Below are 25,838 nucleotides of genomic sequence, written 5' to 3'. Positions count from 1 at the left end.
ACACCACTAAAATCAAGTCTTAAGTTGTATCGGCTCTTACTCAAAATATTTAGCTTCTCAACTTGAAATTACGCCTATCAGATCAAGCCACTGATCCAATGTGCACCGACAGGAAGATTGAGGGGGGTATAGGGTATTTCGTTAGCAGTGATCGGACTTTTTTAATTCTCGTGAAACGTTAATGTCTTTTTTCTTACAACGCGATCGTGAATCGGGATTTTATTATTAATGTGAAGCGCGATTGAAGCCTTTTTTGTTTTGTGAAATGTGAATTTGCTTCTATCTTATGTCCGAGAAAAAGAAACTATCTGCTACCATAAAAATGAAGAGCTATCTACCCTATTTCCGGACACAGCTAGTGGCTGCCGTAATGAATCCTTATCAACCCTGACTTCCTGTCAAAGGTCAAAGAATCTGGGGATGAACCTTTCCCCAGGACTCCCCTGTAGGTTTCCACAGTCCCCAGGGACTTGTGGGAACAGTTTTAATATGGTGGTGGGTTCGGAAGTCTTGGAAGTCACATGTCCAGTGACCAGCATACTAAATTTCTATGTTTAGGATAAATAAATCAATCAAAAGTACAAGTGCACAAAGAGAAGAGCCAGAGGAGTATGAAAATGTTAGTGCCAAGGAATGGAGTCAAGAAGTTGGAGGGAATAACAGAGATCTGAATTTTCTTTTTATGGTTCCGAGAACACGATCCCACGATCCCACAGTCCCCAGGGTCTTGTGGGAACAGTTTTAATATGGCGGTTGGTTCGGAAGTCTTGGAGGTCACATGTCCAGTGACCAGCATACTAAATTTCTATGTTTAGGATAAAAGTGCACAAAGGCAAGAACCAGAGAAGTATAAAAATGTTAGTGCCTAGGAATCGAGGGAATATTTTCTTTTTATGGCTCCGAGAACACGATCAGGACGTATCATAAGAACATACGTCATTTAGGGCTGTTTTGTGGCCATAAGAGGTAAGTCTAAGGCCTCATCAGTTATTAAGCTGTTCTTACCTCCGTGAAATAGCCAAATGCTTGTCCGTTACTCGAGAAAATGCGGGTTTTTAGCACGTTAAACGCGAAAAGCCCGATTTATTTTATGTGAAACGTGATCTTAACCCCCCCCCCCCCCCCCCCATACCCCCCTCAAGATTGTCCACGGTTGCTTGCTTCAAAACTCTGGTTATTAATACACCTTATTCCTTTGTACATTTTAGCCCGCAAGGGCTACGGGTCAACAGCCCTTGAGGCGAAGCCGAATGAGCTATTGAGCCGTGGCCCTTGAGGGCGAAGGGTCTAATGGTTTTAGTATCACCCATCTAGTCGGACAGAAAAGGCAATAATAATGTTAGCAAATGCAAGTTGAAGAAATATTTATTTGGGTCTTCTCGCCACAATTATTGCAACATCTGTCCTTTTATTTATTAATGACTTTATTCTTATTATTGATTGTCTTTGTAATATTATTAATTGTGTGGCAAATAAACATGTTGCATGAACTTGTACTTCACTAAATCTCTTCATAGTTACATTGACGTAACAGATCGAAGCAAGTTTTTACATCCGTTTAAATTTGTCTTTGACCATGAGTTTCTTCTCACATTCAAGGTTGATACACCCATTTATGAGTTTGTCCACGATTAGAAATTCTGTGCCTTTTGGAAACTCTGTTCGATTAATCTACTGTAAAAAAATATGGATTTCTCAACTGGTTTCTGCTATCCTCGCGAGCTTCGCGGAAATACGTAGAGGGTGTCAAAAAGATCCGGGACTTTCTCAATTTTGAGTGCTGGGTTCCCTGCTTACTTCTCTTCGACAAGTTGTTCGGCGTAAGCGCCAGCCCAAATAAAAGCAGTGTTGAGTTTATCTTGTCCTCTTCTCCTGCCATTGGGCCATCGACAATACGATTAATGTCTTTCTTCCACATCCGAAACTGTGTATAAGCTTCTTTGCATGTCTAAATCACGATCGTTTGGGGGTTGTATGTGAAAATAGACGTCATTTTGTAACTGACCATTGACCTGTGTCCCAATTCCGTAAATTCACGCGTACGGTTTCAGTTTCTAACATCAGTATACTAATCCTGTTGTGTTCCCGGATTGTTTGTTACTATTTTCACATTTTCCCGAAGAGCCAGCGCCAGAACGAGTTTCTGTCGTCGGGATCAACAGGAGCAAGTTTCTTTTAGGCTCTAAAAGTTTTTCTCATATCATAATTCATCATGCCGGGAACATTTACAAATATAGAAATGTCAGCAGATGAAATGAAATACATGGATATTATAGCAGTCCAAATAGATTTTTAGTCTTACTCCTATTTTACACAACACTGCTACTATATTACTGGTTTGATAATTTTGGTGAAGACCCTTCGGGCACTGGCTAGGCTAAAGGGAAAACCAACAAACTTCCACACTGTGCTCTTCCACAGAAATCTCAGATATTTCTGGTGTTTTAACCGCACTGGAACTGAAGGACCGTAGCAAGGGGAGGGGCCCGAGGGGGACGTGCCCCTCCTCGTTTTCCCCTAAAAACTAAAAACACAAGTATAAAATGTTGAAAATAGAATTTCATGTTTGAAACAATGAAGATGACAATAATTTCAAGTAGAATAATTCTTGATAAACTTTAATTACAGCACACATTTCATATTTCTCCTTTTTTTATTCGGTGATACAACAGTACAGGAAAAACCAGCTAAAAAATTACAACAAACAAGAAATGAGACAGAAATATAAATGTGTCAAATTGTTTTGACATCCAGGCGACTCACTCTCTTCCGGCACTGGATTCGTCTTTGGAACATGATCTAAACTGAGCAATGTCCCATCAAAACCCCCAGAAAATCGAAGCAGAAGTCGCTCTTTTCCTGGGTAATACTCCAGGATAATAAGGCTAATGTCGAGGATGAGAAAGTAAAAACGTCTTGCGCTGCAGAAAAGCCTGAGAGGAGTTTTGAGAGTGGCCAGGATTATGATGCTGTTGAGTCTGTTGAAGCAGTTGGTTCCCAGGTACCTCTACTTGGACATAGACCAAATCAGCCTAGCCTGAATCCGATTTCCTTCCAAGTCCCACGGAATAGGAATAGGTCCTTTCAGATGGGGTGGTTTGATTGCCACCCGTGGCTCCGTGCAGTACAGTGGAAGTATGGATGCTGTGTTTTGCTTATTAAGTCTACGTATGGCTCTAAGGCAATTCAGACCGTAGCAGAACAGATCACAGGCAAAGTGTCTTTCGGTGTTCGTTAAGAAAGACTTAAAAACTAATTAATATCGACAACTCATATCTATAGCTAGCTATGTGAAATGTGCTTGGCGAAATAAATACGTCATTAACTATCTGTTAAAAGAAATAATCGACCGTAGCATCCTTTTAAAATAGCTAAAGATGTCTTATTCCACAAGACTTAGGAAATTGTAACAACCTATTGGGGCAGGAACGCAATGAGGGTTAAGTCCCTTACAGACTAATAATAAAACCTTACAAAATGTGTGAAACTCGACAGGCAACCAGTGTAACTAAGCGTTATGTGGTCATGCTTGCTGATTAACATGCAATACAATACGTGCTGCAGTATTCTGAACAAGCTGCAGGCGTTTCAAAGGAAACTGACAATCCTGGTCAAAACTGTTGGGACAATTCCCGCTTTGCCGCCACCTCCTCCCCCTCCCCCCTTCATTACGAGGGGCGCGAAAAAGGCAGTCAAAGAAGAACACGGGATGGTCATATAACAATGGAAACATGCACAGTAAATTCTCTACTTTTTGGCCATATTTGATAAGTGGCACTAAGTCTTTTGATCGTGGACCCTGATTGTAAGTAGTCTATTAGCATTATTGACAACCATCTGCTCTGCCATTTTGAAATGGCTCAAACCATTTTAAAACAGTTCTAGATGAGCCAAAACGCTGTAACAATCTTAAACTAGTTAGAAGTATAGTATAAGATCGCAAGATCGCTTTTTTCCGCATTTGTGGTATTGCCAAGATTAGTTGATATTTATCATGACGATCGCTCACGCTTATATAACCTCGCGTTTAGATTACTGCAATGCCCTAAACTATGATCTTCCTAAGTATCTGATTGATAGACTTCAACTTGTGCAGAATTCAGCAGCTCGCCTCGTTACTGTGTCGAGAAAGTATGAACATATTACACCGATCCTTCGGCGTTTACACTGGCTCCCTGCGCGCTATAGAATTATTTTTAAAATATTGTTACTGGCATATAAGGCTCTAAACGGTCAAGCACCTAACTACATCAGAGACCTGCTGAAGTATAAGAACTCGGGCTGTGTATTACCATCTTCAATCAAGCATTTGCTTGATGAGCCCATAGCTAATTTAAAAACCAATGGTGATAGGGTATACTCCGTTGCTGGTCCAAATTTGGGGGAATAAGTTACTGTATTTTAAACTAAGCTTAAGACATACCTGTTTACGAAGTCTCTTGATTTGTGTTTTTATTATTAGCTAGAATTGCATTGAATAAAGTAGCTTTTTACATTATTTAAGTGTTATGATATTCTTAAGTGCCACGGACAATTAGTGGAGTATGGCGCTATATAAATGCGTTCATTTATTTATTTATTTATTTATTTATTTATTTATTTATTTATTTATTTATCTATTTATTTATTTATTTATGTTATGGTTGACAGTATCAAATGCGGTGGATAAATCAAGCATCAGGCCCGGGTTTCTTGAAGGATGGTTAGCGCTAACCAGCGTTAAATCATGGAAACATAAATTTTATTATTATTTCATTGTTATTAATATATCATGTGGTCTGCTTACAGTTTGTGGGGCGACCACCGCTGACCTATTACCATTGTTGTTTTCCATTGTAAACCCCGCTGTTGGGGGCGAATAAAAGTTGTTTACACCTACAAATTGAGGCGATTGTTCTGAAGCATAATACACATTAGAGCAACCATTTAAAAATTAATGGTGGTGCAGAACCGCGATGTAAATCCACCGACAATCTCAAAATTAATATCTAACAACTATTCACCGATGTGGAGGTGGCTAGTGGTGGATATTCGTGACGTGGTAAATATCGACCACTAGCCACCTAGACTGAGGTGAATAGTTGTTGTAATATATACTAAAACGGTGAGATAATACATTACAAAAAGGCGATTTTAAATCATTTATTCCTGTAATGATTACAATATTTACGGGCGCAAATCCCGCGCGAGTTGCTCGGATGTGAATAGCAAAGGATATCTGGAGTTTGAGCAGCCAATCAGAGCGCGCTTTGAACGCTATCCGCTGTTTTAGTGTGTACTAAAAACGGTTATTACATTGCGAACTGTTTCACACACCACACACTTGAATAAATTGTCTCTAACAATAGATTCCCCCCAAAAGGCCGCACTACACCTAATAATCACTGACGACAATAATCCATTTTCTACGCCACTACACTACAGGTGAGGCTAGACTGCCCTTATCTGACTAAAATAAAGTTCTCAGATATTGTGTATCAATCGCTAATCCAAGAGCGCAGAAACAAACAAAAGCCGGAAACATCCATGTTTAACGTTAACCACCACGAACGTGACAACTTGACTGAAGAAGGTTGTAGACGATCGTGAAAGGAACACATGAGCCCAACAGACCTGTTCACAACTAAGTGGCTCCAAAGTTGGTAGAGCATTGCATCGAATTTGTCAGGTGTCTATAAGAGACCATTGCTTAAATTGTCCAGATAAGAGCGAGGATCGCTTCACTTTTCCGTCTCCAGTTTACAATTAAGCACGTTCGTTAATTACATGTAAATGAAGAGCTTTTCGAAGTGTCTTACCACACGCAAAGTTCATAAAATGAATGATTGAATGAATGGCGGACTCTAGCAGGCAGAAAAGTACGTGACAAAGAAACAGAAGAGAAACGGGCCGACGCCGTTTCAGAACATCTCAGGGTATTTTAATGAATTCTCATTTTCACCCTCATCCTCGACAATATATATATATATAAAAAGAGAGAGAGAGTACATGTTACGCATGCATTGATTCAGCTCACCATGGAAATACGTCCATGAATAAATACGCTCTTTAGTTTGACATGAAGCATGCGTGATTATTAATTATCTTGGGAGAAAAAGGATGTGTAGGAGGGCATGCTACAAAAAATCCTCTTGTTTGCACCAATGCAAACACCTTATGCCGCTCGAGCTATCATAAAATACCCTGATACCGTCTTAAAGTCTGCCGGTCCTCCATTTCTTTACCCAAGGTTCACCTTGCCGTGTGTTGCCTATCCTTAGGGGCGACAATCTGAGTGAAGGTAAATCGAGACTTAATGGCGAGTTTAAGCGGAAAATCGGGACGTAAAGTGAGCAAACTAATTAAATACATTCGACCAAAAACAACGCACAACAATAGCATTGGACTATATAGCGCGCAAAATGCCCAGCCGAAAACTTATTGCAACATGCTCTTTCCGCTGTTCTTATTATTGGTTGCTGACCAAGGCAATAACATTTTTAGTTTAATATTCGATAAGTTTAGATGTTCATGGAACATCGACGAAAGAACTTTAGCTGTGGACCTCTTTAACCATTCCTATAACTTGCAAATAATCGTAGTTTAAGCAACTCTTTGTATTGGTTGAACTGAATTCGCGTGATGTGTGCCGCACTCGGCATACGGTCAGTTGAAGGAGAAAAGTGACAACTCGGACCTAATTACCTTGTGCCATAACTCGGTTTGCCGCAAAATCCCAGTTCACCAGTCAAACCCGCTTAAAATCCGTCATGCGGTGGCACCAAATGGCCAGCCTCTGAAGCCGTGATCCCCAGGTATGATGCCAGGATCGCTCTTAAAGGCTCCTGATATCTGACGAATTTTACTCTAATTTAGGGGAAACTGGCCCTCCAATTTTGCTATGTCTCAAAAAAAGCGTTTATAAGATTTCTGATCATCTCTATCGTCTTTGCTCAGTTAGCCGTGAGCAAATTAAATGAGGGAGGAAAGAAATGATCAGAAGACGAAAAATAAAGAACGCCGGGATGCGTGACCAAGATTTACGTCGTGCAAACGCCCTATGGTCGTCATCAACATTCCATTATTATTATTATTTTTTTAGATTTTGTTAATAGGATCATTCAAACTAATCACTCAAGAATTTACTTGAATCTTGTCCGCAAAGCAAAAGCATTCATTTCGATTCAATTAAAATCATTTTATACAAAGGTTCAGACTACACGAAGAGCTAATATCAAGTCTGTGAAAAGAAGAGCTTGTCACTCCTGTACGTCACCGAGACCCAGCAATAATTCTGAAGTATCGCACGGTTGCCAACCAAGATAATCCCGTTGGAGACCAGTTGACTTCTTAATTTAAAAACTACTGCATTTGTTGTTGCATGTAATCTTTTAGGATACAGCCTGGATATCAGCATCAGCATAAATAAATCCAAAAGCACCAAACTTCGTTTTGTAATGCATGTAATCTCGGCGTACCCAGTGACAGGATTACTAACCAATTATAATTAAGACACAGCCATGTAAACTTAAGACGCGGCCTGCATAAGAGCATTAGGCCATAGCTTAATGCTTATAAAGTAGAAACTGACTTCTTGCTCTCATATGGTAAATTGTTATTTTCTTAACTTAAAAATGGTGTCGCTCTGAAGCAATGAGCCGAATGTTTTAACTGTGCACATGCAGTAAGTTTTGTTTGCTGCTCTCCGTCATCGTTGACTCGTTTCGCACGCAGAGGATGTTCTCAGGACAACAAAATGTAGATGTAAGGGCAAAAGCAAGACTGCCTCGTTTCTTTCATGTTAAATTTAAAATGTAACTTAATGTCGATTGGGAATCATGCCAGACAAACTGATCCGGTCACTGTATTTGTATCTTTTTTAGCACACTGTGATGTCATCGTTCAGTTTCTGAAAGTTCCAGGTCATCGTTTTCACCGGATAGGTATCATGGACAGAAGACGAATGCCGCGGATGAATACCTGTGGAAAGGTTTGAAGTGGGGACAATTACAGAGCTGTCCTGTCCCAAATGTTGCAAGTATTATGGTGGCCAAGGCGAAAGGCCGGTTCGACCTCTGCGACTTTCTGTTCTGCTGGTAACAAAAGAATGACAAACTGAAGTTATACGCTAGGAATAAGTAGGCGCGTGAGAGACGAAAATTCACAGCAGAATTCGTTGTCATGTTTTATTTTAAGAAGAGGAGATTGAGTAATTCAATTAACGTTATAACCTTGACGTGATGTTTGTCTCAGAAAAACAAAGAAGTGCTCAAAACGATTCTTTTATTGTTCTGTTATTCTTTTATCCGTCCAGAAAGACGGAAAGACATTTCGGCTAAAGTAGGCGGGCTATCTTTTGGAAATTGAGAACAGACATCAAAGCCATCTTAGTTTTTTTGAAATATAGAGGAGCGCTTCCGCAAACAAAAATCGGCGATGTTTGATCACCATATTGCACAAACGTAACAACGAATGTCACAGGGTTTATGTCATAAGGTGTTGGGGTTTTTCACACGGAAGGAAAACGAATTAATGACCGACGGGCTGCAATGTTCAGTACAGCTGTAACTGTCTACAATGAGGTGTGTAAAATTGTATGCGTGATCTGTGGGAAGCACTTCAGGCAGATGGGTATGGCAATGATGCAAGAAACAAACGAACTCACAGTTCACGAACAAAAGACGAGACAAGGCGAACAAACCTTCCTTGGACAGTAATTAGAGTTAGCGCTGGTTGGCTATCCTTGAATAAGACTATATATTTTGCGTGCGTGATCTTTAGTATGTAGCTGTGATCAGCGGCGTGGCAGGCATGTTTCAGAAAATTCTTGCGTCCTCTTCATTTCAGCAAACACTGTGACCGCGTTGGCAGAATCTCACAGAGCCCGGTATCAGTTCTCTGAATCCCCAAGAAGAAAAGATAGCAAATGAAAGAAAACTGAAGTTTAATTGTTAGGCATGAAATTGGGGCGAGCGTCAGTAACTAAGACTATTTCACTTAGGCGGACCACATACTCGTCTGCAAGCAGTGTTTTTGCTTGTTTTGCATACAATAAAATTTTGTTCGTTATCTTGGCTGAAACAGTCTAAATTTTCTTCTACACGCAACTGTTACAGACAGATTCGAGAAAGATGGATATATGTCTATATCAGTAACGACATTAACGGGATGTCGATATTAACGGAAAAATCTTGAAGACTTGCATGCGAAGACTGTGCCGGTCTAATTGTCCACGATGAACAATCGTTTCCGCGTCGTATTCAGTAATATCGTCAAAGTTGAAGAGGAGTTCGAATTTAAGGGCTACTTAGTTCTTCATCTTAAGACCAATCTAGATTGCATAGTATTTGCTATCAAAATCTAATAGTGAGTATGGAAAAAGGATTGACGTTTGATGTACGAAAGAATCGCCACAACCCACCTTCCATTGGGTAAACTGAATCGGAAACTGAATTGTAATAAATTTCGTTGTCAACGAAAAGCACATGTCTAGTATAAACTACTTATTAAAAAATCTATCGATCGCAAAAAACTTGAAAACGTTTTTGAGTTACTAGTCAAGGGGTTACTACACTGAAAAGCTGAGATACGTACCTACATAGGTTATTTAGTAACGCCGCTTGGATACCATTTCCATAACAACTTCTATAAAATTCAACTAATCGACATCCTGGTCATTCTATGACTTTACTAGAGCTTAGCCAGAAGAAAATTCTAATGACGTGTCTTGGTTTAGATCATTAATGTAGAAAATCCAGATCACCAGCTCGAATGTCCAGTATGGCTTACTAAGCATATCTACATTTCCCAGAAGTAGACCGATGAGCTTTTATCAATAATTGGTGACTGGAGTGCTATTAATTATCCATGAGACACAGGCATTCACTACTTGCACAAATCCCATAATACACCTTTTTACCCCCAAAAAATCTGCATAGGCATTGTTATCGACTTCTCTTGGGACATTTTCATGTCCCAGGAGAAATTGCAAACAATGGTTATGCAAAAGTTTTGTGGGGTAATAGAGGTCTATTATGGGATTGTACAAGTAGTGAATTCGTTAACGGGCGAGTTTTGATAGATCACCTGCACGGAAGAGTGTGCTGATGAACATTAGAAAGAAAAGTCTGGTGAATCCCCAACCTCTCTCGGCGGGCTTTTTTCCGCATTACCCAAAGAAAACGACGACTTTTTTTATAATCAACATTGGTTAACTCAAAAGGGATAAATGATTCATCTAAAGGCAAGACTTTTTCATTTCATTTTTATTAAGGCAACTCTTGCCCTTAAATTATAATTGTTACACTTAACTCTTCGTCTTCGTTTACGAATATTATCTATTTTCAAAGTAAAATACATATATACATTTTTAAATAATTGCATTTGCACCTCTTCGTCACAATCTATATTTACATCATTATATGCCTCTAATTTATATATTTCAAATATCTTTGATCGTTTCAATATCTACATATTATATTAACTATATTCAGTCTTTTGTATAAGTACAAAAATAAAAATATATCACCTCTGAGTTCTATACTCGTACCGTTATACAGCACACTCTGCATGAATTGAAGTGTGTTTTGGTCAGTTTTTATAGCTTGGGACCAAACTCCGCAGTGGGGAATGCGGCTCAGTTCGGTCACCGATTTTTCCTGCCCTGTTCCCAGAAATTCTTTCTAATCCCTACTGAGAACACTGGTCTCATGCTATGTGTTTATTCTGCTCTTTTTTATGCCAATTCACAAGGAATTATAACAAAATAATTCGGATAAATGAAAGCAAGATTTTTGCTTTTCGTTGCTATTGCTCTTTTGATCTAACTATAGCGGGGAATAGCGAGATAAGCGATTCCTTGAGGAACCATAAAATTTGTTTCCCCAGAGAACTATTCGTCTGTTTAGAAATAATGCAATTTTGTTGACTTCGACGTAAAGAAGAGTTGTTGTCCGACCAAACCAATCGACACGTTTATCAAAAATAAATGGGCAATTTTTAAAAACTACATTGGCGACGTAACAAGCCCAGGCGGATTCTGTTTGGTGCCTGTCAACTCTGTGCCACATGGAAAAGGAGAAAAACTAAGAAATCCGAACGGAGACGGTGTCCCACAACACTTTGTCGGTGTACTTAACATCAGTTCACTGCTTGAAACTTTTCTCTCTGCCGATTGGCTCTCACTTTCCCAATTCAACAACTGTCCCATGAAGTTAAAGTTTGGTGAAATAATAGAGCGCCGCTTCTTTACGTACTCATAAGCTTCATCAAGTCTGAGCCTGTATCTACTAATTAAGTATGCTAGGCATATGGTCGCTGATCTGGATATCCCAGCTTGGCAGTGGACTAAAACTCGTCCTTTTGAATTCTTTACTGAATCTGTAACAAACAAATGAAAGGAATGATAGTTAAGATTAAACAAGACTATCCTCACATTGCTATGATTGGATCTATAAAGAGTCTAATCTCTCGCTGCGTTGAAGCATGACTTCAGAATGGAAACACTTATTACGCTGCCTTTGACTTGGTAGCACGTACCATACAGTCACTCGTTTTAGTCCTTCAATCTTTCAAACAAACGTTCCTTAACACCTACGCAACATTTTGACAACCTCCGCCAATTATTACGGAAAAAGACTACAGTTCGCTTTTTCGATATCTAGACTGGGGCGTTCTTCAAACTAAAGAAGGACAAGAAAATGGATAACAAAATTCTCGTAGACCGTTGAAAATGTCAACGATCAAGGCGCGTTTAAAACTCACCTATAAATTTGGCCGCTTCTTCGAACCATTTTCCAATATCTGCAGTGTAGGTGTCATCCACAGGGATGGATTTGTAATGAAATGTGTTTTCGAAGAAATTCGGAATGTTTCGTGACACATTCACGATAGAAGTGATTCCAAGTCGTTCGAGCACCTCTCTCTGTGAGGCATGTATTTCACTGCCGAGATACAAGTGTTTTAAAATTTCAACTGGTTCGTTTTGCTTCAGTATAGAACCTGGTCTTGCCTCGGACTCCTTGCTTTCTGAATCAACTTTCGGGTTCCAAGTCCGCCTGGACTCCTTGGCCTTCAGTTTCAATCCAAGGGGACCAGAGCCTGTTTGCGATGAGCAACTCGGTTTTGCAAAGAAGCACATTGATGGATAAGTACTTGAAAATCTTTCAAATCCTCCTGCAATTTACAAGTAAATGAAAAAAAAATTAGTGAATTGGAAGACGTAAAGTAGTACACTAGTTTAATTTTACAAAAATCAAATCTTCAAATATGGACAGAATCTTATTAACTCCCTGTGAAATGGCACGGAAATCTACGCGTTTAGGTATCAATTCAGCTGTTTTGAACAAAGCACATATTTTTGCGGTTAACTTGTTTAAACCAACCATGACCATTGCGTCATGTTCTGAAGTGCGTGCCAATTAGACTGACTTATTTTAAGGAACTGAGCAATCGAAGCGTATTACGAAGTCTCCAACACAGTACGCATATATGAGTTATTATTTTATTAGAAATCTTGCGTTTTAGGATTTCGAGGAAATTCTGAGAAGAGATTCCTTGATGAAACACAAACAAAATCAAATCAAGTTTTTGCGTGCTTGTTGTCGTTTCCAGTCCACGTGCTCCGGTTTGGCAAGGTTACAACTTCCAAAATTAGAAACATCACGTTTACAAAAAAGAAATTTCTCCAGCGGAAAACCGCAACTTTTCGGTTTGAAGTTTCTTTTAACTCACGCTGACTAACATCAAATAACGTTTAAAACCATATCAAAATGCAATCAATGAAACCACCTCAAACAGCAACTTGTCAAAACACTTGTAAAAAGGATATTGGTTTACAAGAGGGAATGGCAGATCGATTGCACGCGTGATTCTTTGTTTGTTAAAAGTTCCCTCCATATTTTCAGGACAAAGATCAAGTCATTAATTCCTGAATTCTTAATGAGATAGGCTTTTTGTTTTGGTCACAACTACGGATTCATTCAAGCGAAAAGGATTCATTGCAAACTGATCTTAAGCTTATTACCCTGTCAAACGTTTTGATCCTGTTTCATGAAAACGAATATGATGGAACTTTGACCCGAAAAGCGAAAATATAGAAAGTGACAATATTATTTGACAAGCGTATTCTCACAGATCAAGAACACGTGGCTAGTTTAACAATGAACATCATGACTCGTAGTGAAAGAACGAACAACGCTCACCTTTGATAAAATATAAGTTCTTGGTTATTCTCTCTCTTCTTAAAAGCATGAAGATAATTCTCATTGTATTGTCTTTTTCTAACTCTTTCCAATCTTGAGTGCGGTCCTCGTACAAAATCAAAGTTTCTGACTCCGCGAGCCGTCGTTTGGATTCAGTAGAGGTGAGTAGGCAGTCTAAGGTTGACGTTCCGCGGTGAAGTCTTCGTTTCACTATGGGTGGGCAGTGAATATTAAGAGCGCCTCTGATGTGTGCTGAGTTGAAGGACAGAAACGAACGGCAGTCAATAACAGTGCACTTCTGGTTGAGTGAACCAGCCATGTTAACGACCGTCAGCGGAGCAAGGGGCCAAATCAATTCGTGGTCCTCCATAACAACCATAGTCTTTGATTCAATGTCCAGTTTTCACTTTATCTACTTTCTGCTGCGCTGCAGAAGTAAATTGACCAAAATATTTATTCCCTTTGGATATACTGTTTGAAGAGCGATTATGATTCAACTGGCGAGTGGTTGAAAAATCTTGCATTTATATTCCCGCCCAAAGCCCGCCGAACAACTATTTTTAGCCCTTGCTACGTCACTCATAAGGCGTTTTTTTGTTTTGTCGTGTTGCGTATCACGAACCCATGCCCTTTATTGGAGGACGTCAAATAAAGCGATGACAGGATAACAAATACAAGACAATGGAAAAAATTCCGCCAATGACAGAAATGCTATCGGGTTTTCATCAAGTGACGTCTAGAGTAAAACAATTATCAAATTTCAAGAGCCTTTCTTTGAAGGATATATCTTTTCAAAAAACGCTTTCGCAATTAAAATATTTGTGTTTGCTTTCGATAACATTCGGCAAATGGTTAACTGCAAAGATTACAAAACATTTACGAAATAACATTAGTCAGCTTTCACCAATCTTCGAAACATCAGGCTTAGACATAGCATTCGCAAGACTGGACAAGTCAGTTATTTGATCGCATGTTCGCCAGTCGATCGCTGCCAAAAATGTGTTTTATGGGAAATTCTGGCCAAAACTGCTAAGATGTTTAGTATTTTTTTCCACGCAGGTAATAGCATGAATTGTCTTAAGCATTTTTAAAACTATTTTTATTTTTTTCCAGCGAAGCCATCTGTTCAGTGCAAATATTTTAAGTGTTTTTGTAAGGCAGATCAAGTATCAAATCTGATATTTCTCTTACCACAAAAGCCTCGCCCTAAATTCCTACTAATTTCTCAAACCCAGCGGGCTATGCTATCATATCACCCAATCTGATTGACCCTTAACTTAATATTCATTTCGTATTATTAGCTAAAGCTTTTAAACTCACTTTCTTATATTGAAAGGTCGTGAAACTAACTTGAGTTCAACCCGTTCCGTTTCCTTATTCTCAGACCGAGGAGCAACCGACAAGATGCGCGCGCCTTCCCGTCGCGGGTTTTTTCGTCAAAAGGTACAAATTTTGCATGTAATTCAAACTTAAATAAAAGGAAGTAAGACTTGCAAATTAAACACTATTTTTGTTCCAGGTTTTTCTCTTTGTCGTTGGAATTTGACATAAATATCTTTTCCGCCCAAAGGAAAAGAGAATTCAGATTGAATTTTTATAACTGAGTGCTCAGACTACCAAATCTAAAAAAGCCAAGAACTCGGAATTTAAGAATTGTTCAATTTGTGTTATTTATTTATTTATTTATTTTCCTAATTTTTGTCAAGGTAACGATTTTCATGTTTATGAATCTCAATTCTGTAGTATTTATAAGAAATACGTGCTTTCAACCCAAACTGTTATTGAACAAAAATGTGTTTAATTCTTTGAACAACGGAACCTAGGCGTGTTAAGCTAAAAATACGAATTGCCGAAAACACGATTAAAAACAACTACTTTAGTGAACGGCATTGGCAATTCGCTTTATTCTCTCCTACAAAACATATTTTAGCATTAATTAATGAAGCTGAGAGCTGAATGTCACACGGACAGACAAATAGCAAAGTGGTTATTTTGCCATAAAGTGTGACCAAGAAGACAAAGGGCATATTGAAAAAGGCTTACAAGACAAGTGATTTCATTTGCTGCAGTATTGCGATCACTTCAGAGCATTCATAAATCTACTAAAATGCTATATATTCTGTAATACATCAAACTGGTAAATAAAAAGTTCCAAAGGTTCGCCTTCAGCTTCCTGACACTTGATCAGCGAACTAAGAATGCTGTGTTTAGCCATTGCCATCATGATAGCGAGACACAACACAGAATACACTTGGGCCCAAACAGAACCTTTCGTTAAATTATCTGTTCGGAAGGCCTTTGATAACCTAGGATTTAGTTTAGGGAATTTTCACATCGAACTTTCGTGATAGAAAAAACTTTATGCCTGTTGCTTTCTGATTGATAAAAATGCCGTTGTTAGTACCGAAACAGGCCAGCTATGACATACGGAAATGATACAATACCTAAGATTTTCGGGAAGTAGACAAAAATGCCCTAGTAAATTCGAAAAGCTTCAAGTTCCCCTAGAATAACAGATAAAAATTTTACAGCGCAGCCTAAATATGGAACTACAAAACTTTAAAAAAAGAGCTTAGAACATTACTTTAGGGCATTTGACCCGGAAAAACGTCGCTGGGTGCTAAATACACAATATGCACTGAAGGCAGGTGATCATGACTTAGTGGTAGATACTAGGTTCTTTCAAATGATCTGAAGGATTCAGCCAGACTGCGACACCACAACATGTCCATAGATGTTGGGAAAGGTGAAGATCATGATGTAGGCAAGGACATGCCAGAATTCCATTGATACCGTATTTATTTACCTATAAGCCGAGCTATTTTTTCAGAAATTTGGATTTGTATCGACCAAAAACATTCTAAACAAGGGGGTTCGGCTTATAGCAGAGAGTTTGATCGATTTTTTTCTCTCACAGGTGTTGAAAACTTATGGAAATGTCACGCAAATTCTGTGATCGGCTTGCTAATGGCTAATATGAGTAACCTGTCCATAAACGTTTCGCTTTCAGCAATAGACCACTTTCGATATATTAAAATTCAGCTTGGCAGCGAGACCTAGAGGACACAAACAAAGGAAAGTAAATGAACATGTGTATTCATTTTTTTTTTCTTGTACTCTAAGCCTCACTACTGTAAAGCAAGCTGAATTTTAATATATCGAAAGTGGTCTATTCCAGTTAGACTATTTTCATGATGTTCCTTTGGCAGTACGTTTACCGGCTGAGCAATCACCTATGAACTGGCTTCAAAGCCGTGGTTTGGTCACTGACGATGGGGAAAATACCTTTTATTGAGCAAAGTTCTGGAGGACGACTACATTAGGAAGCAGGGGAAGTTTTCGTAAGCCAGTTTCACAGCCTTCTCGCGCCTCAACAACATAAGAGATTTTCTTTTCATTCACCATGACGTAATTGTCCAAAACCGATAATCCTTGCGACAACTGTTTTCATTCCGATTCAAGGACAAAAATTAATGAAAATTAAAAGGATTCGTCACAATTAACGGCTTCACTGAGAAATTGGACAACTGGAAATGCGTGATGTCTGCATCATCAATAATTGAATTCTTTTACCTAAAAGTTCTAATTTTCCCAACAACGACGAGAAAATTCCAAAAAGGCGTTCCACTACTTCCAATATAATTTCTAATTTAAGGAGTGAAGCAGTTAAGCGGATCAGTTGATTGAATCAGTTACGCAGATCGGCTAGACATCGCTTAATTCCGCATTAAACTAATGTTTTCAAAAATTCCTCATTTCTTACTGTTATTATGTTTTCAATGAACGGATTTTGTAAAAATTGTGCAACTAGAATTCAATCTTCTGAAGTTTGTTCGCCGGACGTCCTGTTGTTTCGACGGCGTATTACTATATATAGCGATGTTGCTCGGTGCATCAAATATAACTTGAGGAAGACACCATAAATACTCTTGTTTTTCGGCCATTTTAACTTGATCAAAAACAATAAACAAAACTGGACACACGACAAACTGACTCCCACAGATCGTGGGCTGGTCAGCAATGATTATCAATTGCTTAATACGAAATGGGGAGTCTTAATGTAGCAGTGTAAATTACAAAACAAGATGGTGCTGACTTCAGGATTCGTTAATATACCACCTTTTTGTGCGTTTTCACAGTGCTCGCAAGCCTTGTCAACCGGCATTAAAACTAATTTGTCTATCTCATTCGCCCAATCTTTCCCAGCCCGGCTTGTCCTGACAAACGTTTCCAAGAAACATTTATTTCCTGAAGCGCTCAAATTATTGGTTTAATAAATTGGGTGACAAATTGCCGCTTACTTTTGGCGCGCAATTTCAGCGTTAATTTATAATTTCACCTGTGAAATTACAATTGTTGCCACGGAAACTTTTCCTGCAGTGCCAAAATGGCGTCTTATGAACGTAATTTGTCACCCATGATAGTAATAGCTTATCAAATGGTATACCCGTGAAATTAGGGAATAATTTCACTCGCGCTTTGTCCAAAATCAAATAAACGGACAAAACGCGCGTGAAATTATTCCCTAATTTCACTCGTCACCATCTGATTACTCATACTAACCAGAAGAATAATTTATCTAGCATATTTTTCTCGGCAGATTGTGCATCACTTCGTTTAGTGAGGGAATCACAAGTTAAAGATTAGCTTGAGGCGCTGCTACTCTTCTTCCTTCAAACGGGTTAATGTTGTTCTTATCAGACGAACTGAATACGAAGTCGATTCCCGCCTCGCTCAGCTCTCACCCACGGTAAAATCAAATGTTCCCGAAATAGAAAACGTAACTTAAACTAGGAACACTTTTTTCTTTGCCTTTTAAAATTGTTTTGGGTTTGTGATACGTGGAAAACATTACTCAGTGCTTTGCGATTGAAACGGGAACGATAAATAGACTGAATTCGGTAGCCTTCTAGTTGATAATCCAGTTGAATGTTGATTTACATAAGATAGTCCGTTTGTAACGGCCTTTGTATATTTTTACGACACCTTCTAACAAATCATATCACGAAGTATTTATAAGCAACCGTTTACGACCTTTTAATCGCAAATAACTGTGCGTGGAAAATTAGTCAAATAGTTGATGAAACCACAGGCAACCCAAGTTCGGTGTGCGATTATAGACTTTGTATGGGAAAATTAACTTTGAGCTTATACTAAAATGCTAGAATAAGCTGTAAATGTAGCTGAATAAACTTCAATTACCTCTACGTACAGTTGTCCTCGTCTTTTCTGTGCAATTGGGGGGCAAACTGTGTCCGTTTTAGTTCTTTTTGTGGCTTACGAATTTTTACATGTTGTCATTTCCCCTCATAAAGAGGAGAAAGGCTAGTGACTCGAGGCGATCTCGTCCCACAAATTGCTCTCGCATCACAAAGAAACGGTCAAATAATGTTCGGCTTTCTATAATCTTCCCATGCGCTCGACTAGATGTGTGATTACGGCCCTAGCTACAAGCTAAGCTACAACGGCCGTAGCCACACATCTAGCCGAACGCATGGGAAGATTATAGAAAGCCGAACATTATTTGGATTTTATCCACCAAAAATCGCTGAGTGGTACCGGAGTGGAGTTGATGTGATAGGAAATTTATCTGGCCGTAAGGCTGCGGTGTTTTTATGGCGATTCGGACAGTTTCTTTGTGATGCGAGAGCAATTTGTGGGACAAGATCGCCGCGAGTCACCAACCTTTCTTTTCTTTATGAGGGGAAATGGCAACTAACGACATCGTAAAAAATTCGTAAGCCACAAACCCGTCTAAAACGGGCACAGTTTGCCCAACGATTGCACAGAAAAGACGAGGACAACTGTTCGTAGAGGTAAGTGAAGTTTATTCCTACATTTACAGCTTATTTTGGCATTTTAGTATAAGCTCAACTTAATTTTCCCATACAAAGTCTATAAATCGTATACTGAGCTTGGGGCTGCCTAAGATATGACAAATAAAATGTAGGGGTGACTTTATATCTGGTATTAAAACGGTCTAGAAAATTTAGTAGAAAACTTTGGCTTTGCATGAGGACAACCCGACCGATATTCCCGCGTGTTGTTCGTATTTACTACTCATTCATTGATATTGGTCACACGTGGTGCCTACATGGTACCTTTCCATTGATGATTCAATAAACCTATGATAAGAGCACATTAATTTAGAAAATTCTTTTTTTAAGAGCAAAACTCTCCCCATAAAGTGACTGCTAAAGTTGTCTGATTAATGTCATCAGTACGTCATTTCGTTAGGGCTACAAACTGAAACATTTCTTTGCTAAAGCGGTAAATTCTTTGGAGTGACGGCAACTACCGTATACTTTCCCGCACAAACAAGCTCTTTTGCTTCGTTCGTATTTATATTAAACCTGAAATCGGGAAAGTTATCACCTTTTCCACATATAAGCCTCAAATTTCGCTGTGGTGTTCTTGTTGATTGCAATCCTAGCACATGGTCGCGTGAATACAACACAACTAACCGGAAGTGAATTTAACTTAGACTGATACCAGCTGAAAGCGAATAAAAGATCACAGGTCTTGCTTTGAAATCGCGCACTACGAATGCATAATTTAGAAAGTAGTACCCCAAGATGTTCAACTGACAGGAACTGTCTAGGAAAAGATTAAAATGCACTTTAACCTTACCATGAAATTAGACGGAATGTTAGCGAAGTTCTCTTCTGTCGCAGTTAAGAACAACTTGAAGTTGATCAATGTATCGTATGACTTAATATGAAATTATACGAGAATTGAATCAACAAAGCCTTGACTGGTACCCGCTGTAGAGAACACAAAGAACTTGTGATTTGGTGTAAGAATTCTTAACCACACCACTAAACCGCCAACAGTCCTATTAATCGTCTGGCTGTGGTCGTTCATATCCGTAACTCCGACAGCTGTGCCATGTGTTAACTCTGGCAATCGTGTGCTTGAGGCTTCAGCTGCCCATTTGACGGAATTTTAAAATAGAAGCCGTAATTAAACTAGCGAGTAATATACCAATGATTAAATTAGTGTAATGTCTTTATTCTCATTGGTCTGTTTACTGCACTGGTGGTGTGGAATATTTCATTCGCTGTTCACATCAAAGAACAAGGAATGATATTGGCTTGTTGTGGTTATTTATCCCATCATAGATACGTAAATCAGGCCTTCTGCAAGCAAAGAGAGCACACATTTACTAGTGAGAGGGGTTGGCTGTAGGTAGACGATTCTCCACATGTCATCCTAAGTTCCTCTTTTGTACAGATTCTATCCTTCAGTCCGACAAGTACTGGAATCATTTGCGTTGAATTGCATACTGAAACTTTTAATTAGCTAACAGTAGACTTTCTATGATATTCATGTAGCTCAACGTCAGCAATATGGCGAGTATACAGGCGCCAACTTTCAGTCGCAGCTTTGACAAAAAAGCTATCAACCGGAGAGTTTTTCTTGAGGTCTTTCATTTGTACCTGTAGTTTCTCCGAGCAGCTTATATGACCCTCTCACCATATTGGCGGTTGCCAAAATAAATTAGTCTCCTTATTGTTTTTTCTTCACACATTAAATTAACAGCTATTTCTTTGCATTTTTTTATGGATTTAACTTCATTCTATCAGTGATCTACAGAATGTTCGTGATGAATATATCTAATAGCTAGATCTGACATACATATATACAATTCTTTGGAATGACCTCAAGAACAGCCATTAGGCTGTATAATGCTGAGACTTGTAGACTTGACTATAATTGTAAAAATGTACTAATAAATAACGCGATAAAAGGATAAAATTATCCAAAAGTTACTATTAATTAAAATAAGTATATTCTAATAGACCATAAAATTCTAGAGGCATGACTCAGTTTGAAACTGTTCCTGGCTCTATCGGTCTTACACTTAAGTAACACAAACGCTCTGGTTGACCTAAGGGAATACGCTGGCGCGTGCTTAGCTGGTAACAACTCATACAAACTGTGATTTCTATCTGCACAAATCTCTTGAAACAGATTAGGGCATATTGACTCTCTGCGATTATATAGTGTAGAGAGATCTGTTGCCTGTAAACACTACAATCTTGGACATTTCAAATGGAAAATGAAGACCACCCCTCCCCCAATTTCAATGATGAAAAAATGGCGGGCAGGTATATGACAACGCTATATATATATAAAGCGCATTACGCTCTACGGTCTTCGCTTATGTAGCATGGAAGCGAGCGATGGAAAACAGGACACACGTATTCAAGAATCGATCTAATACAGATGACATAGAAAAGCTTTAGTTCCGATGGCGCTACGTGAGATCTCTTGAGTTGTCTGCTGCGACATAGCCATTCCATTTAAGGGCCGGTTTACATGAAGGGAGGGTGCCCCGGCTAACCGAGATACCCTGGGCGGGCTAACTTGTCATACGTTTCTTTAGAAAACGCTTGAAGCGTTTACACGCTAGACAGGGTAGCCCGCCTACCCGGGGCACCCTGTCTACATGCCCGGGGAACTCGGCTAGGCGGGATAGCTTTTTTACCATGTAAACGGCTGGTGCCGGGCTATCCCAATCAGCCGAGGTGAGATTAACCGCGAAAACATTGATAAACATGGCGGCACGAGGTGAGTTTTTTCGTAGTTACCACTGGAGTTGCCGAACAGAATGAGAGTCAATCCGGCTAAAGAGATCAATGTAGTAGACGAGTCTCAGGCAGAGAACAGATTCGTGCCCGTGCAGGAAGCTGAAATAAGATGTGAAATAACCACTGTTACCAAAACAACTCAGCTTCTATCAGCATGGAGAAGTCAAGGAAGTTTTCTTGGCCGCTCAAAAGATTGCCCACGCGGCCCACTCGCTGTCCTGGTTAGGTGAGTTGCATGTAAAGGCGGGCTATGTTTCAACCCTTCTAGCTGGGTAGCCCGGGTAGCCGGGGCACCCTCCCTGCATGTAAACAGGCCCTAAGATTGCTACTAATTGTCAGACCTAGAACTTTGGTGCGCTCCATTGTTTCAAGAGGCATGTCATTTACAATTATAGGTGCAAGGGCGAAACTAATCGCGAAATCCTCCTCTCCGCTGGACTGTGTGGAAAGAGCATCAATCACGTGTTGAATGCACTTGCACAGCCCCTCTGAACCGTTTCAGAGAAATTACGAGCTGCTAATACAATGGGCCTTTTTAAGGAATCATGGACAAATCATCTCTCAATATTAATGATTGATATGGTAAATGTCCTCTTCTCAAGTAGCTTAATTAAAGGAGATTACAGACAATAAAACATGTTTCGAATCAAACGTCTTTAATTTAAAAAAAAATGTTCGTTTCACGTTTATGATACGGAATCTTTCTAATAGACAGGCCAAAAAACTGTGAAAGTAATAAAAAAAAGACTTTCAAAAGATTCACAACTGTAAAATATCTCGGTTAAATCGCTCAACGTCCATCAGTTTGATATTCAGGACATTCCATCATCCCCAGCATTGTGAAGGTTAAATTAAGGGAGGATAGAGCTGTCAAAAGGAAGATCAGGGAGGCTACGAGGGTTTGGAACTTCCGAACGTCCATGATGCAGTGCCTTAGTCACATGACAACTCTTGTGACTACTTTGTAACCACTCAATGCTATTCAAACTGATGAAAGTTGAGCAATTCAACCGAAATATTTTTCAATTGTATCTGTCGCGACCGGAAAGCCAATTTTAATTAGTTTTGTCTCTTTGTAAAAAGGGGGCAACTTTGTATTATTAAACCTACTTTAGCTCTCACCCAGAGGGAACTTCGGACGTTTGTCCAGAAATTAACGCGGGCAATGGCAAAACTAACGAGAATACCAAAACGTTTCTGAAGAACTGTAATAACAAAAATAATAAGTCAAGCAAAGGACAAATGCAAAATAGTAAACCTTTGGAAAAGAGAAAAGAAGGGGCCTCTGACAAATATTATGGACCCCATAACTAATAAATTCAAAAACATGAGCTATAATAAGCATTGAGACAAACAACAGATCTTGTTTGAAAGACTTGGAGAAAGGGGCCCCACAAGTATAACCCAAATAAGAAAAATGACATAAATAACTGAATCAAGGCAAAATAGTAAATCTTTTGGAGAGTTGAAGGAAATGGGGCCCCACAAATATAACTACCTCGGAGGAGAGGAAGGACGGGTGCTCCTCAAATATCTCAAATATAACTAGTTTACCTAAATGGTAGAAATGCTGCCGAGGGGAAGGGAGATGTGCAATTATGCTTGCGGTAATTTAACGACGATTCGTGAGTGGAATTGAAGGGAGATTTTAATAGGTCTTGAGCAGGGACGGTACAAAACGTGGACCCCCTAACTGGACCACCTCGAGAGAAGAAATAAAACAGTAGACGCTTTTCACAGTGACGCCATCTTATTCTAAAATCAAAATCGCAAGGTCCTTTGAATTTTTATCTTAAGGAGGTCGAAGATGAGCTAGAAATAGATCTTTTTTCAATTTTCCAGTTTCGTGAAGTCTTTCGTTTTAAAAAATACAGCATTTTGAATTTGCGACAACAGCAAAACCTTTATTTGCCTGAACATTAAAACAGGATATAATTACAATTGATGAATTGAAAAAGAAAAAGGGCTGACTACCTATAGGATAACTACAAAATTAAAAGGATAGGTAGCCAGTTTCGTATATTACACAAATTTAGTTCGGCATACTTACATACACACAAACAAACAGAACTTAAAGCACAAAATAAACACTTAAGGGATAATCACTTTACTTCATAAATAGGAGAATTTTAGAGCAGAAAAGAAATTATACCTAAGTAGCAATATGATCATCATAATTTAGTATTGCAAAACAGTTTTGCATATCTAATACAAGTAAATATGCCAGGACAAAAAATCTAGTATGTTTCAAAATATTGATACTTTTGTCTTTTCCTGAAAACAGATAAAGATGATGATGATTTAATACCTTTGTTTGATGATGATATGTTTCCTTCAATAGTATTTCAAATAGACGGGCCTTGAAAGCGGATAATGAATTTACCATAGTTAGTCCTAGCATCAGGAAGATAGTGAAACTGTTTTAATACAAATCTGATCTGGTATTATAGTTATGAACACTTTTCACTCTAGTAAAAAATGAATAGAATGTTGTAGGCAGAGGATGGTTTTGAAATTTGTACATAAAAATAGCAAAATGAAATGTAACAAGATCAAAACACTTAATTACCCGCAGAGATTTAGTCAAAGGACTTGAATGGCTGTCAAATTGTCATTGCTTTCTTTTGAAGTATAAATACTGGTTTACGGGTTGTTTCGTATGTATTTCCTCAGATAATAATACCATAGGTCAAAAAAGGATAAATTAAAGCATAATGCTAGTAGTTTCACCAAAATACTTAAATCAACGAACGTCTTATCTTGCACAATATGCCAATGCTTCTTCTAATTTTTTTACCTTTAAATTCTATTTGTTATCTCTAATTTAAGTGTGAGTCAATCAAAATGCCAAGATAAATTAATACAATACTGTCTTTTCCAATTGCTTATTACACAAGAAGAGATTAAAAGTAGAATCCTGTAATTTCTCTTGTGGTGGATGGAAAAGTATGAACGTTAAAGAGAGCTTGTTGACTCAGCACCTTGCGTGACACCATGATACAAAGCTCTTTTGTTGACAAAAAATGTCTATCCCTATAAATCTCAGCAGTTTGAGCCTTTCAAGTACATTAGGACATGTGTTCATACACGTGAATTTTATCTCATGAGTGAAAAGTAAGCGTTTTCATCGCAAAGTGAACTCCAGATGTTTTTGTTGCTTACAGGGCGCCATATTGGAGGACCACAGGGTGTCTCAACACCCAACAAAGTTGAGTGAAAAGCGTCGACAAATAACTCAGAAACGATGTACCGCACAGACCTGAGAATTGGAGAGGTGGTTAAAAGATTTGTTTCCCACCACATTCCAAGTTCTTGGCCTATTTCATTGAACGGTTTCGAATTTATTTTTTATTTTACGTGGCAGTGAGACTGGTTTGAGGATACGAGAAACGAAATGAAAAACAGAGCATTCTCTATGATCGTACCGCGCATCTCAATTTTCCTCCATTCACGCATAACCACTGTGTCACAATTTCCCGCGCCTTTAACTTCAGTCCCTTGCGTTTCGAAGAAAAACGAGTTCTTCTCCTGATTAGAGAGCTGTCTCGTTCGTTCGCTTCAGGCTCACTCACTGAAGCAGCAATGAAAATTCCAAAAGTCACGGTAGAAAAATAACAATTAAAAATGTTTGAATCAGGTCTTGTGTCTTTTGATGTCTGGAAGAAAAAGAATACAGATGGAAAAGAACGTCTCATGGGAAATGACAAGCAAATACTGCTTTATCACTTTCCAGAGAAAATGAATGATTTCTTAAGGCCTGAAAGTGCTGAAAAGATCGTAAAAATATGGGTGGACCTTGCAGCACTGTACGAAAAAAAAAAAATCAGTAATTGGCAGCCACATACTAGCCCCACAGAGCTTTTGATGAAAGAAAAACAATGGGTGAAAGATTTAATTCTTTCACAGGATTAAGGGAAAGTTACGAGCGAAGATAATTACCCTGTGTTCACACCTTGAATGATTTATAAAATCAAAAGAAATTCCCACATTCCACTGGTTTTTCCAAATGTTCGACGCAGTAAAACATTTACAGGGCAAGGGGTTGAAAGGAGCAATGACGTTG

General features: G+C 38.8%; 1 protein-coding gene and 2 long non-coding RNA genes across 3 annotated transcripts; 2 read left to right on the top strand and 1 right to left on the bottom strand.

Moving 5' to 3' along the window:
- Window positions 1–7,204: 7,204 nt before the first annotated feature.
- LOC138043368 (uncharacterized) lies at window positions 7,205–11,518 on the top strand. Its single transcript, XR_011131241.1, has 2 exons — window positions 7,205–7,743; window positions 7,863–11,518. It is a non-coding gene; the product is annotated as an uncharacterized lncRNA (long non-coding RNA).
- On the bottom strand, window positions 10,230–13,688 carry LOC138043366 (dual specificity protein phosphatase 1-A-like). Its single transcript, XM_068889603.1, has 3 exons — window positions 13,182–13,688; window positions 11,743–12,153; window positions 10,230–11,358 (listed from the first exon to the last, which is right to left on the bottom strand). Exons 1-3 carry the CDS (start codon window positions 13,558–13,560, stop codon window positions 10,985–10,987), a joined length of 1,164 nt encoding a protein of 387 aa, XP_068745704.1. The 5' UTR covers window positions 13,561–13,688; the 3' UTR covers window positions 10,230–10,984.
- Window positions 13,689–13,916: 228 nt separating this feature from the next.
- Window positions 13,917–25,559, top strand: LOC138043369 (uncharacterized). Its single transcript, XR_011131242.1, has 4 exons — window positions 13,917–14,240; window positions 14,566–14,624; window positions 17,782–17,931; window positions 24,940–25,559. It is a non-coding gene; the product is annotated as an uncharacterized lncRNA (long non-coding RNA).
- Window positions 25,560–25,838: the final 279 nt, after the last annotated feature.

Source organism: Montipora capricornis, chromosome 3 (genome assembly GCF_036669925.1).
Source record: "Montipora capricornis isolate CH-2021 chromosome 3, ASM3666992v2, whole genome shotgun sequence".
Taxonomy (NCBI): domain Eukaryota; kingdom Metazoa; phylum Cnidaria; class Anthozoa; order Scleractinia; family Acroporidae; genus Montipora; species Montipora capricornis.
Note: the sequence above shows the minus strand (reverse complement) of the source record. Positions and strands in the feature narration are given on the sequence as shown.

Excerpts from the sequence above, each read along its gene's own strand:
- LOC138043366 (XM_068889603.1), bottom strand. The coding sequence starts at position 13,560 with ATGGTTGTTATGGAGGACCACGAATTGATTTGGCCCCTTGCTCCGCTG. Across the intron at positions 12,154-13,181 it reads GAACTTATATTTTATCAAAG|GAGGATTTGAAAGATTTTCA; the intron begins GTGAGCGTTGTT and ends TGTAAATTGCAG. Across the intron at positions 11,359-11,742 it reads AGAAGCGGCCAAATTTATAG|ATTCAGTAAAGAATTCAAAA; the intron begins GTGAGTTTTAAA and ends TGTTTGTTACAG.